Source organism: Pseudopodoces humilis, chromosome 5 (assembly GCF_049639895.1).
Source record: "Pseudopodoces humilis isolate 2021_Gansu_Grassland_sample_001 chromosome 5, ASM4963989v1, whole genome shotgun sequence".
Lineage (NCBI taxonomy): Eukaryota > Metazoa > Chordata > Aves > Passeriformes > Paridae > Pseudopodoces > Pseudopodoces humilis.
The window spans coordinates 15,173,012-15,186,649 of NC_142204.1; the positions used below are offsets into that span (position 1 = coordinate 15,173,012).

General features: G+C 44.9%; 1 protein-coding gene across 1 annotated transcript in view; it reads right to left on the reverse strand.

Moving 5' to 3' along the window:
* The window catches only part of KDM7A (lysine demethylase 7A), a 63,509-nt gene extending 52,393 nt beyond the window's left edge, over positions 1–11,116 (reverse strand). Inside the window, exon 1 of the mRNA XM_014256872.2 lies at positions 10,974–11,116. Coding sequence (XP_014112347.2) covers positions 10,974–11,089 — 116 coding nt within the window. The 5' untranslated portion in view covers positions 11,090–11,116. The remainder of the gene's footprint in view (positions 1–10,973) is intronic.
* Between the last annotated feature and the right edge of the window lie 2,522 nt (positions 11,117–13,638).

Sequence of the window (13,638 nt, forward strand, 5' to 3'; positions counted from 1 at the left end):
TCACTCTCTTTTTCTCTCTCTGGATAAAAAGATTAATCCGCAAGTCTCATCTGGGTAATGAAAGAGTTAAAATCTTGCCCAGGCTGTTGTAGGTAGTTCTGTGGCCCCGGCCGGTGCAGGAGCTGGAGCCGTCTGTGATGGAAAGTTCCTCATGGCTGCTCTGGAGAGTGTAGGCGCCGCGCCCAGCCCGCTGCAGGTCTAGAGCTTCTCTCCTTCTTCACTCAGCAGTTTCTAGTGAATTTAGTTACAGCAAAAAACCTGCAGCCGAGCCAGAGATCGGCTCGGCCCGGCCAGAGCCCGGAGAAAACCCCCTCCACAGGGCCCGCATCTCCCGGCCGGGAGACGCTGGGCCCAGCCCAGTCCCCGCCCGGCCGCATGGCCTGGGCAGGGAGCGGGAGGCCTGGAGCTCTGCCACCCTTCCCAGCCAGGAAACAAAGAGAACCAAGAGAGCTCTGGTTTTACACTTTAAGGTAGGGTTCACAAGTTGATCCCACTTTTCAATGGCCTAAACTGCTGTCAATTCTCAGCAATGACCGATAATTGGTCAGGAGAAAAGACTCCAGGCAGTTCCCAGCAACTTAAACTTTCTTAAAGGTAAAGTAACTCCATGACACTGCTTTAGAACTTGGATCTTCCTCATATCACTTCAGAATGACTGGTCACTGCAGCAGATATTCTAGCACAGAGGCCTTTTTCAGTCACAAATTAATGTTCAAATTTAAAACGTCACACTCTTGCAGAACAAGTCAATATTCTCCACATATTCTTTGTTTTGATAGTTTTCTCCTGCATTGTCTTTCCTTAGATCTCTTCATCCAGCTTTTCACCTACAAGACTCTTCTGTACCAGGCTGTTTACCCCCTTTGTAGATACCCCACGTGAACAGAAAAATCTTCTGATCTCAGTTCCAATTTTTCAGACACCTGAAAACCATAAGTTCCATTCAATTATTTTGTGTCTGGTACAGTTTTGAAAAGGAAGTATCTACTTTATTCCCATCCTCTTGGCATACAGTCAGTATGTTTCCAACAATGAATTTAGAGATTTACAGTTTTTCTTCTAAACACATGGCAAGCATATTAAGGGGATAGAGCACATTTCCTAACAAAAAACTTGTTCCAAAGTATCGCAGTGCACAAGCTCCATAGAAAGCTGATGAATTTCTCAGGGGCTCAGAGCAATGCATAGGTTCACACTAGAAAGATGCTTGTCCAGCTTCCTCAGGTTGGCATAAGAAACAGAATTTTACTTCACTAGGTTAACCAACACATTTATATAAAACATTTATCTGCTCATTCTATCTCCAAATTCCCTATTAACAGTAGAAGAAAAAAAGGAAAAGGGGGGGAAAAAAACACCCCAGAAAAATAGACTATTGAAAGCATTTAATAATGTGGCATGAAAATCAGGTTAGAGTTTACTATCATTGCCCTGGAATGGACTAGGAAACTGCAAATAGAGACTTTACTGCTTCAAAGTGGCTGTGTGGTCCACTAGCAACTCCTCGGGAATTTTCCATGTAGCTTGCATTGAGAACTGCCAACACACACTGCAGGGATGTATCCACTTCCCTTCTCAGCACACGTGTGTCAAAAGCAGCAAGGAATGCATTGCAGTTCTCTCTTAATCACATGGTGTAAATGTACCCATGCCTGTTTTATGTAAGTTTAGTCCAGACAAACAAGATGATTTCAAAATCATTTCGCTGATCACAATGAAAGGCTAAAGCTTTATTTTTCCATGTTTTACCACTTTTTCACAATAGGCTCATTTCCTTGTCCCAGTCCCCACATAGCATCACTGTTTCAGACATCAAAGAAAGAGAATTAGACACAGTGCAACCCTATGAAAAACAAAGATCCAACCAACACAAGCACTGACATTCATATGCCGGGGGGAAGAAAAAAGGCTCAAGAGTGCTAATGTGCAATAAGCAAACAGGGTTGTAGAGAAATGTCAGATCTCTTCCTTAATGTAAGGAACTACCTTCAGGAAAAGACCACATGTATGAGAAGCATCTTCATAGGACGCAGTTAACAGCACCTGACGTTGAGAGGCTGAACACTGGTACCAGTGATATTCTTCTTTCACTAATATACTAGATTTTATTCTCTCTTATAATGATAGATCTATTCAGTATCAGAATTAACCAGGAATAAAAAGGTTTATTTTTCTCTAAAGTGAATGGTTTGTGTTTTTTCATTAGACAATAACTTTATTTCCACAGTCAAATAAGGAGCAGGAAATAGAATGCACAGTATATTTTCACTGGCGATGCTAGTTGAGCCATCAATTCCATAAACTCAAGGGGAACCGGAATCTGCCCTTACTGGTAAAATATCAAAGTCAGGAGGTAACATTTCCAGAAGGCCTTAGGAGCTGCACCTTTGCATGTGCAATTTCTGATCTACTCAAATGATACTCCTAACCCTAGTTCATACCTAGATCATTCAGTTTCATGATGCTTCAAGCACAAGCCAGCTGACCATGCTGGAAGTGTAAGGTACAGTCAAGGCATCTGCTTTCACTCAGTTCTAAAGTGCTAAATAAGCACTTTTCAGCAAGAATATCAGTCCAATCACTCAATACTACAGCTGTCCCATTTGTTCTTAGCGAGAATAAGAACAGCATTCTAAACTACTTCTGTGATACTCACTCCATCAGGGCAGCACATTTTACTGCAGTGTTAGGAGATGCAAAGGAACGCCCCAAGATGTCCTAGCTGTTCACACAGCATCAGAGGCAGCAAGCTGCTGCTCACCTTTGCCTCACACTGATGTGTCCTCTGGGCAGACAGCGTAGTCAGAAGGTAGCTTGAGCTTTAAGAGGCTACGTGTGCACACCAGTTTTCTTGACATGATTTTGGTCCTCTGTTACATAAGCAACAGAAGCACAGAGAAATACCTAGGACAGTGTGGGCTTGAGGCTGTGATATGTCAATACAACACACCTTTGTGAAATAAGGGATAACACTATGCTGAGGGGGAGACTTAATATTTTCCTGAGCACAGTGCCCCAATTAGCACAGCTACCTTGCTTTTGGTACTGTTCCTAGACTGCTCTGTATAGCACTCCACACCTCAGAGAGGTGCCCAGCAGTACCTCTGAAAACTCTGTGTTAACTTGCAGCACCTCATTTCTCTTGTTCTGTTTGTTCTTAACACCAGGTTTTGCAAGGCAACAGCATGATGTAATCCTTTAGTGAAAAGATCCAAATATTCTTGTCATTGAAACAAAATTAAAAATCTGTATGTTGAGCAAGACAACCAGAGGTTTTACAAGTACTATTGGGTAATAAGACACAGCAATTTCTTTGGCTGCTCTTCATTTATCTGATTTGGACTTTGTTTATTGGCAAACATCAATATTCCAAAAGAAAAATGTCACTCTCTTTAGAAAATACTGCCTAGTAAGTGGCAAGAATGACAGATCAGAGTAATCACATATGTTCAATATCAAAGATTCCATTTCTCAGAGAGTCACCTTTCCTTGCACTTGTTTTCATGAGAAGTGCTTTAAGAGCCTTTAAGTGAATAAAGTATTCATGTAAATGGAACAAACACAATTAAATTTATGAAATTAATTTTCCAGCCTAGCTGCCATGTCAGATGACAGTTTCAGATGAAAATAAATAGATTTCAGACCACAATATATTAAAAATCTAGACCAATCATACATACTCCAACTGGTTTTTAAGACAGAGTAATGTGGGAAGGTTTAAAAAAAAAAAAACAACCTTTCTTGCTTTTGTGGCGAACATCAGTATTTATGCCAGCTTGAGCAACAATGAACTCAGTATTTTCAAAAAGAAACACCAGTTTTGAAGTCTACTTTAGTTAATGTTGAAGTAATGGAGAAAACAGTATTAAATATTAATTCCATTCAAAAGCAGAATTGACCTGAGGAGGGTTACCAGCCACATAAATCCATATTACCACCACACAGCAAACATCTCAAGACGATTCATACTCCATAGATTTTTAGTTCTATGTATTCATGAGCTAATGATATAATACATTAGAAAGGACTGACAAAACGAAAAATAGCTTAGCTTTTTTAAAAGCTATATATTTCACTAAAATACTTCTCATATGTTGATAATAAAGCAATAGCAATGCTGTTAATTGAATTTTCATACTTGAGCAATGAGACAAAGGTAAAATTGGAGCATTTATATGCACTGTACCTACAGAAATCTTTACTGATTACTCAGAGTTGTTTTGAGACGCTAATGGTATTTTATTCCACAGTAATGTAGGGAAAGTACAAATAGTTACATGAAGAGTATAAGTTCAACTTGTACAAACTGTCATGTGAACAGAATGGAGACACTGTATTACTGCGTGATCTTTCAAAAGATGCAGAAAGTGCATAGAAACTGCACTGATCATAAAAAAAATCTGCTAATGAATATGAAAACTCTCCCCAAAAAGAAAAGCTAGAAACCACAAATGAAGAATGAAAACAAAATTAATGTGATTTTGCCCACTGGCAGTTAACAGAGCGATACTTCACCATAAGGCTTAAACCATTTTACTGCCAACGTGTTGCTCTAAGAGAACTCATCATTATCAACAGAAAAAGATAAGTTTAAAATAAAAAGAATATATTTCACGTTCTGCACTGTAGCACCTAGTAGGTATATACAGAAATTAGGTATACCAAGCAGCAATCCCCCAACCAGACTTTTCTCACCTCTCCAGTTTTTAGATACAGAAGTCACAAAACAGAGCCTTCTGAAAACATTTTAATTCCTCAAATAATTTATGTATTAAACATAACAAAGGGAAAGGAAGATATTGAAGTGCTTCAGGAGCACCAACAAATGACATTCTGGAATATAAAATCATCATAAATTAACTAGCCAATAAAAAAATTCACTGTAAAATTACACAAATACTTACAGTGCCTTCATTTGCACAGTCAAGAACGGCCAAAACAAAAGCAATTATACCAAAAATATAGGTCAACTATAATATTACATAAAATTAGAGGTAGTGTTTAAATTACCTATCTAAACCTCTATCTTTTAAATAACCCTGAAAAAGTAATAATTAATTTTGCTTTAGAAATTAGAGCTATTACCATTTAATAACTGTTTAGAAACTCACTAGAATCTTGTTGGACTCTAATTTAAAAAGTTTAATTGTGTACTATTCAGTTCTCTTACAGATTTTTATTGGACAATATGTTTTCTTCTTGTCCTAGTTACTTTATCAGAAGGCATAAGCTAAAACATCTATTATGTTTTATTCCAGAACAAATGAAAAAAATTACAAAATTACAATCTCAAGAAAAGGAGTATTAACTTTCAAAGTACACCTACTTCCAATAAAGCCAGTTCTTCAAGTTAACTATAAAGAGAAAAACTTGCACACTATTCTACATGTTATTACACAGTTTCAAAAAATTGAAGCAATTTGAATATTTGCAACTCTTCAGTGTTTATTATGGTAGAACACACCCAACCTTAATATATATTAATAAGACTTCCCACTTCAGAGATGGGAACCAAGAGGAAAAAAATGGTTTTGTCCAAATGAAGAATATAAAAGGATTGGAAACAGACACCCAGTCACACAAGTGCTTGTCTAGCATCCTTATTGTAACTAGTTTCTTTTCAGTCTAACCAAAACTGTTTCAGCTTTTGTATTGTTAGAAGAGCTTGAGGTCACTTCAAGTTACTTAATACTTTGGCAGAGGGTACACAGCTCATTGAACTGAAGTTGAGACTTCCATCTTACTTCTGAGGAAACATGGCTAAGCCAAGGGAAAGTAAAATTAAACACATCAGCTTTCCCTTGAGGTCTAAAACACTTCCCTAAGTTCCACCAAATTGCCACATGAAGGATTTAAGGCTTATACATCACAAGAGCCAGAAAGTCAGCTTGAAAGTTCTCTGGTGCCAGACCAAAGCTCTGTTGATTCAGTTCAGGTCCCTGAATGTTTCTAACTACAAGGTCTTAATTTTCTGTAAAGAGAAGGTCAGCACCAGAAAACATTTGTAACAGACTCTGCAATCTCCACATTCTCTGACATGAGCATCACCATGCCTTGCCCTCCAACTCCCAGACAGATAAAAGAGCTTCCCCTACGCCTGCAAACAGATGATGTTGTGGGGTTGTGCTCCTGCAGCTGCACTGGCAATGCCTTGATTCCCTTGGACCTTGGACTAGATGAGTAACTGGGTCTGGGCAGAATCACACATGGTGACTGAGACACAAAAACAGGGCTCTACAAAACGGGATAAACTATCAATCCCAAAGTGGGCAGTGAGGAAGAAAAATGAGTGACTCTTCTGTCTTTTCCCACCAGTATCATCTCCAACAACACATTCCTTCAAGTGTTTTGCAAAACTCTGGGACTCATCCTAGCCTTTGACAAGCCCACTCGGCTCAGTAGCACAACAAAAAGCTAACCCAGCAAGAGAATGGGTTCTGTCAGTTTTCTGAGCAGAGTTGATTTACCAATCAGGCAAGCACTGAACCAGCAAAAGAGGAATTATAGTAGCATGCAGCCAGGAGCAGGACAGCCTCTTTCAGCAGCAGAGTTGGCAAAGCCCATCGTGCAGAACCTCATGTATAAAGCTCCAAAACAAAGAACCAATTCAGGAAAAGTAGTCAGTATAGCACATGCATTTCCTTCTTTTCTTAAGGAGAAAGCCTGCCTTCAGAGGACAAATCAGTGCATTCAGACAGACCTGTACCATGTAACCTAATGGCTCTAAGAGGGAAACCTTGATTTTACATCAAGATCATATTAAGGAGTGGATGAGAAGTTTTGTGTTTCTTCAGAGACCAAACAATGACATGTTCAAATCTATACAATATCAGAAAAAATACATTCTACATGAACTTCGCTCAGATGTGACTTTGGCACTGAATCTTTCCTCCATGTGAGGAAAAAAGGCCTCAAGGCATCTGCAGTTTAAATGATAATCTTCAAACGGTACCTGAATCACCTTTCTTTTCAAATGATGTTATTAAACGTTTTCTTAGAACGACAAAGCTGTAAAAAACACCAAACACCTAATGGCAAAATACCACCAATGAACTGCTCTAGGAAAGGGCAAAGTTAATTCTTTTAAGACTATACAAAATACAGAACTAATCCTGACAGCAAGAGCTAACTATTTAAAAACAATTCCATATAAATTTAATCAATTTAGCTTTGCTTTGCAACAGAAGCATGTACATACATACACTACATACAGATTAGTGCTGTATTTCCCTGACTGCCCTCTAAGCTGCTCAAATGAAATATTTATTTCTGTAAATATAAAAAATTTTCTTCTTGAGGGGGAAGACAACAAAGTTGACACCATTATGAAATTTTCAGGTAAACTGCTAATTTTGAATAAAAAAAAAAAAAGGATGCTTTCTCCTTCTTATGCCCCATAAACTTTGACTTTGAAGAGCAAAACATTTCCTTTGTTTAACTAAAAAAAACAAACATATTTTTGTAATATAAAGAACATTAGAAAGGTTGCAGGCATTTCAAAAGGCAAAGATCTGTAATTGACATGCACACATTTGATAATTTCTTAACCTATTCATCATTGAGACGTTTTAAGTTCACTGTATGTTTGTTGAGAAACAAAACATCCCTGGAAAAGTGCAACACAGAAGGCTTCACAGGGATATATTCATAGTTTACCTGACTGACTTCTCCAAACTCCTTTACAACTAGTACAGGACCAGTGCAGCTTTACAAAGCCAACCTCTGAAAAAGGCAAATTCTACAGTATTTTACTCCTGAAATATCACAGACAACATTACACTGTGCAGAAAAAAACTGAATTATATGCCTAAACTTCAGTTTGTTCTGACCTGAGATCTAGTCTACAGAAATAAGTCACACCTATACAATGCATATAAATCTAGTTGAGTACATGTATCATGGACAGAAAAAAGGACAAAAATTTCAACAGGACTTCTGAAAACATCACAAACATATTTCAAGAACAGAGCTGACTGTAAAATCAGTTTAAAAAAAGATATGTAACTTATGCACAGAATACATCACAGCAAAAAACACAAACAAGAAAAAATGACAGCATGTTGTTAACCTAACCTAACTGAAACAATGCATCAAAAAACAAAGGCAGGCAGAGATAGCACAAGAAGTATCACAGAATGATACATATAATTTGAAGATGAAACCAAGAAATTAAAGAGGTTTCAAGAGCTACAGAACACATCCAAGAAAAAGTTGACCACACAGAGAAGCATAAAGGACTTCTTATGCTACATCCTAGCTGGAGTATATTCTAGACAAGTCAGAAAGGGGTAATCAGCTTAATGTGACATTTTCTTTTAAAGCAGATAAAAAAGATGGGGAAAACACAAAAAATTGTCTAAAATATAAACGGATTTTCCCCTCTGAAAGCTCTGACAGTTTGTCACATCTAAAGCTCTGTAGTCTCTGCACACTTACAAGCCATTCAGGAAGGCGACGAAGCCTCAAACAGCACACAGGCACCCGCGTTACGCTCTTTTGTTCAGAAGGGGTAATTACACCAGACTGTGACTGGATGTTAGGCCGACTCAGAGAGTAACTGAAACCCACAATGCAGGTTCGCAGCCTTGCCAGGCACAACAGAACATTTGCTTTAACACAAATATTTGCCAAAAGCAATAAAATGCTTATTTCATAATACTAATATATTGATACAGCAAACTAAAGTACAAATCATTTGAAAACAGAGTGCAAGAACACACAGGAAAAAAAAAAAATCACATAAAAATTTAAAGGGACTAAGTAACAATCTGTCAGAACAGACTTTGTATGGCCTCCACTGTACTGTTCAGGAGCTCTCTTGACCATACACAGAAGGCAGCGAAGAGTCCGTGATCCAGTAATACACACTTGGTATCATGCTAGCACACCGCAGCCTGGGTTTACATGTTTCTTAAGATAGAACACACATCAGTCTCATTCCACAGGCCAGGGAAAGAAAAAAAAGAAAAAAGAAAATCAAGAAAACATGAAACTAAGAAGTTTACCAAAAACTTAAATATTTGAGAGTGTTTTCTTTCACAAGCTACACAACAGTCTTCAGACACTCTTAAAGCAAGGGGAAAGGCACTCCCAGGGCAGACCACAGCTGGCAGGGGGCAACTCGTCTCCCAAAAACCTGCCCCTTAGTCATGAGACTGCGTGAGCATGCAACTAAATCCCACAGCAGCATGGCTGTTGCTATCTCTTGCTTGCTTATTTTCCACTCTTAGGGTTTCAGACTGTCAAGGCAATTCAGTGCTACGCTTTTTCTACCCACTACATGGGAGAGCTCAATCACAGGAACCAGTGTGGAGCTTTTTGCAGATCGAGATCCAAGAAAGCTACCAAGTGGTCTGTCCCACCTCTGGATTAGGCAATGCTTTCCTCCTCATAACAATTTTAGAAATTTAGTTCACCCATACACCAGCAATACTGACACACAAGGCTGGCATTTAAGTTAAGCCTGGATGGAGCCTGAGCAATTGCCAGGACATTCTGAAACAGCAACTATACAAAATCAGAAAAAGACTTAGAAAAGAACCTGTAACTACACAAACACTTCAGGCAACGCCTGCACCTTTACTGCAGGCAGTGACCGAGTTCAGACAAACTTGTATTAAGCTGCTGTAAGCCAAAAGAGCTGTTGTGTGTCTTGGTATCTACAACAGTACTGGCAGTCTAGTTAAAAATATTAATGAGAGGTTGTTTTTAAGGTATAACAATCCTGCTTTGCCGGTTTTTATGGTTTACAAAGCCCATTTCGCACTTCCTATTATACTGCAGTTCGAGCAGGGAGAAGTCCATGTACAAAGAACAAATCACCTCGACGTACACGCAAGTAAACATCCGAAATGCTGCGAGCCTTCCCTTCGTCCTAAAACGTGGCAAGAAAACACCCGTGTGTAACAATTACTGTTAAGTAACACCTAGACACGCAACCTACTTTTTGTCGGCGTTTGTCTTTTGCCGCTTGAGGGGAAGAAATAGGAAAATAAATAAGGGAAAAACAAACCCGAACAACTAGGACCCCGCACACGGCCCCCGCCGGGGCGCTGCGAGCGCCGAGCCCGGCGGGCAGGGTCGGGGGCGGGCGGTGCGGGCCCTGGCCGGCAGGGGGCGCGGCGCGGGCGGCCGGCGCTGTTGTTGTTGCCGCTCGGGGTATTTAAACGCCGGGCTGTCAATCACGGGCGCCGCGCGCTCCCCGGCGCTCCCCGCACGGCGGGGGCGGCACCGAGCGGCCCCGCAACCCCGGCCCGGCCGAGCCGCCGCCGCCACCGCCGCGGGCCCCCAACTTGCTCCTTTGTTTAACTGCCCGTGAATCCCCACCGCCGCCGCCGCTTCCTCCCGCTCGCAGCGGCGGCCGACGGGCCTTTTATTATTCACACGCTCTGCTCGCAAAACACACGCGCGGCGGCGGCGGCCGCTCGGGACCAGGCTGGAAACGTCAAAGCGGCGAGAGGCGCGGGGCGACCCTCTTTCTCCTCCTCCGCCGGCCCCCGAACAAAACGCACGGGCAGCCCGGAGCTCGCAGCCGGCCGGGGACAGCCCCGGCGCCCGCACTTCTCCGCCGGGAGACCGCCCTGTCCCGGGAGAGACCCCCCCGGGGGCGCGGGGGACACGCGACGCCTCTGCACAGTCGGCACAACTTCGGGGTGGCCCCGGCCCTGCCAGCCCCGCATCTGTTGATCTTTCGTAACCAGCCCCCCCCCCGCCTGGCCCGGCCCGACCGCCCCCTCACAGCCGCGGACCCATGTGCCCGGGGACGGCCGCCGGCGCCGGCACTGTCCCCGCGGCGGGAGGTGGGGGGAGAGCTGGGCCGGGCGAGCGCCCGCCGTTCCCCCCGTGCTGCCGCCGCGCAGCCATTGTCCCCCCCGGGGGGAGGGGGTAAGGCGACTGCCACCGCCTGTGCCCGGTGCCGCCTGGCGGCTGCCCCGCCGCGCCGCCCGGCCCCGGCGCGCCTCCCGGCGCCTTACCTGCCGTGGAACCAGTCCTTGCAGATGTCGCACTCGATCATGAAGCGGCTCACGTCGTAGGGTTCGCGGCACACGCAGTACACGGGGGTCGCGGCGGCGGCCGCCGCTCCGGCCATCTTTAAAGAACTCCCTGACTGAGCCGCCCGCCCCGCTCCGCTCCTCCCCGTCCCGTCCCGTTCCCCCCCCCCGCCCGGCTCCCTCCGCCGCGGCCGCGGCGGCGCCGCCAATAACAACAGCGCGCGCGCGGGCCCCGCACGCCGCGCGCGCCCCCCGCCGCCGGCTGGCACGCGCACGGGGCGGGCGGCACGGGAGCGAGCGGACAACAGCGCGCGGGGGCGCGCGCACGTGCGTCACCCGGCCCCCGTGGAGGCGGGAGGAGGAGGAGGATGGGGACGGCGATGGGAGGGGGGTGGGGGAAAGCACCGCCCCGCCCGCCCCGCCCGGCGACCGTCCCCGCCGCGCCTGCGCCCCGCGGAACAGCCCGCGCCCCGCCCCGCACCGCCCGAAGCGGCGGGGACTGAGCGTGCGCGGGCGGGCCGGGAGGGGAAAGAGCGATTTTCCCCGTTGAGCGCGCGGGGTGGGGCGGGGCGCGCACGTGCCGCCCCTCCTGGGAGGCGGGCAGCGGGGAGGCACGCGCTGGGCCCCGCCCCCCGCGGACTCACGCGGGGAGGGGGCGGGGCGGGGGTGCCGCGAGGACACGGGAGGAGGCGGGCGCGGGACGCGGCGCGCGCCGGCCCCCCCCCCCCCCCCCCCCCCCCCCCTCAGTTATGTACCGAGCGCGGCGGCGGCGCTGGAGCGGCCTGGCCTGGCGCGTCCTCTCCTCTCCTGTTCTGCCCTGCTCTGTCCGGAGCCGTCCGGCCCGGAGACCCCTCTGAGAAGCCGGCAGAGTTCCCTCAGAGCAAGGGTCATGCAGTGCCCGTGCTGCCACCTCCCGACCCCCCGGGCCTCAGCCTCTGCACGGCGGCCCATGCAGTTCTCCTCCTTCGGTTCCTGCCGGACTCTCCTTATGTGGTTCAGTACCTGAAGACCCAGCGCAGAGCACAGACAATCAATGACCTAGCGTTCGTTTGCTGCAGTTTCTGAAAAATGTTTTCACCAAGCTAATTCCATGCGAGGATGGCTAGGGGACGTGTAGTGGTGCTTTCTCCCGGAGGGGCCTCGGGGCAGAGGCACATCTGATTTTAGGAAGCCTGGACAGGCCAATCCTTCCATGCTGCCCAGCTGGGGGTTGCAGCGGTTTATTTCTTGTCAAGCTCCCTGCCTGTGTGATCATCACTGTTTCCTTCCGTGCCATCGCCCTTTCTTTCAGGACACAAAAGTAACACTGATGCTTTCATTAGGTGTCATCGATAACAAAAAAGTAGGTGTTAAAACAGAATTGTTTTTTTCCCTGCAAGGTCCCGTCAAGGACCTCTGAAGATTATACTGTATGAGGGAACGAAGAGCCATGTCCTCATTTTTAAAAGCAAAACAATAAATATGTTGAAGTGCATGTCACAGTGATCGTAACTGTAATAGACACTGCCTACAGCATTATAATTTTACAACCCATGGCCTTAACCACCAGTAGCCACAAAAAAAAAAGCAAATGCCGTAGGTTTGTTTGGCAGAGGGAAGCTCAGAAGTAAATGTTTCCTTTCTAGACTGTTATTGTGAAGCTTGCTAATGTTAACATTTATATAAGACAAGCAACACGAGATGATGATTTGGCAGCAAAATGGACAGCAAAGAAATGTAAAACAAATAAATCTAGCATGCAGGCTCTGTGAATGGAGAATGAGACAGAGAAATAAAGGAAGTGTAAAGGATATCTTCAAGAAATACCAGATTCCAAACCAAACCCTGACCTATTTAGAAAGTACAGAAGGTTCTGACCTGAAAAATGTTGTTTCTGGATGTTTCAATACTCTGGTTTTCCACACCTCAGTATTTCAGCAACTCAAAATGGGTCCATAGACACATCAGTCTTCTAAAAAGCTGATGTAAAATTTTTTAGGGGCAAGAAACATCAGTAAGGCAACAACAACGATTTCAGAGTTTCAGGAAATAATACACACCAAGAGGCTTTTTTCATTAAAAATACTGTTTCCATTTATTAATCTGATTCAAAGACACACGTAGGAAGTTGCTTTCTAATGGTAGGGCCTGCAAACTCTTGCAGAATCAGCTACAGATAATGTAACAACTACCAAGAGAACTGTTCCAGTTATAGTTGTTATTCTGTGTTTGTGCAACAAAGTGTTGGTATATGTAACCGCTCTGGGGGGTGAGAAGGGACAATTTCTTCCTCCTTAGTTGGGTGTTTCTTACATTGTCACGGGGTCAGTCTTATCTGGAAGCTGCAGTTACCAGCTGGAGTGATGTCTTTATCCAAATTGGCTGTAAAAACGCATGCCTGTTGTGTATCAGGAAGTGTCTGCAAACGACAAACCTGCTGAACACCTTGGTAAGGCATAAGGCACACGGGAATTGGGTGGGTATTCTCGGGAGAGATAGGGTGAGGCTGCCTGATGTGCACTACATAGGGAGGAGACCTGGCTGGGCTCAGGGTGAGTCCAGCGCCACGGGCTGGGTGAGGAAGTTTTCAGTTGACAGAGAAGAAAGCAGTGAGAGTGCAAAGAATGAGGAAGCAGGCTGGTCCCAGCACCCTGTGGGGACCTGCCCT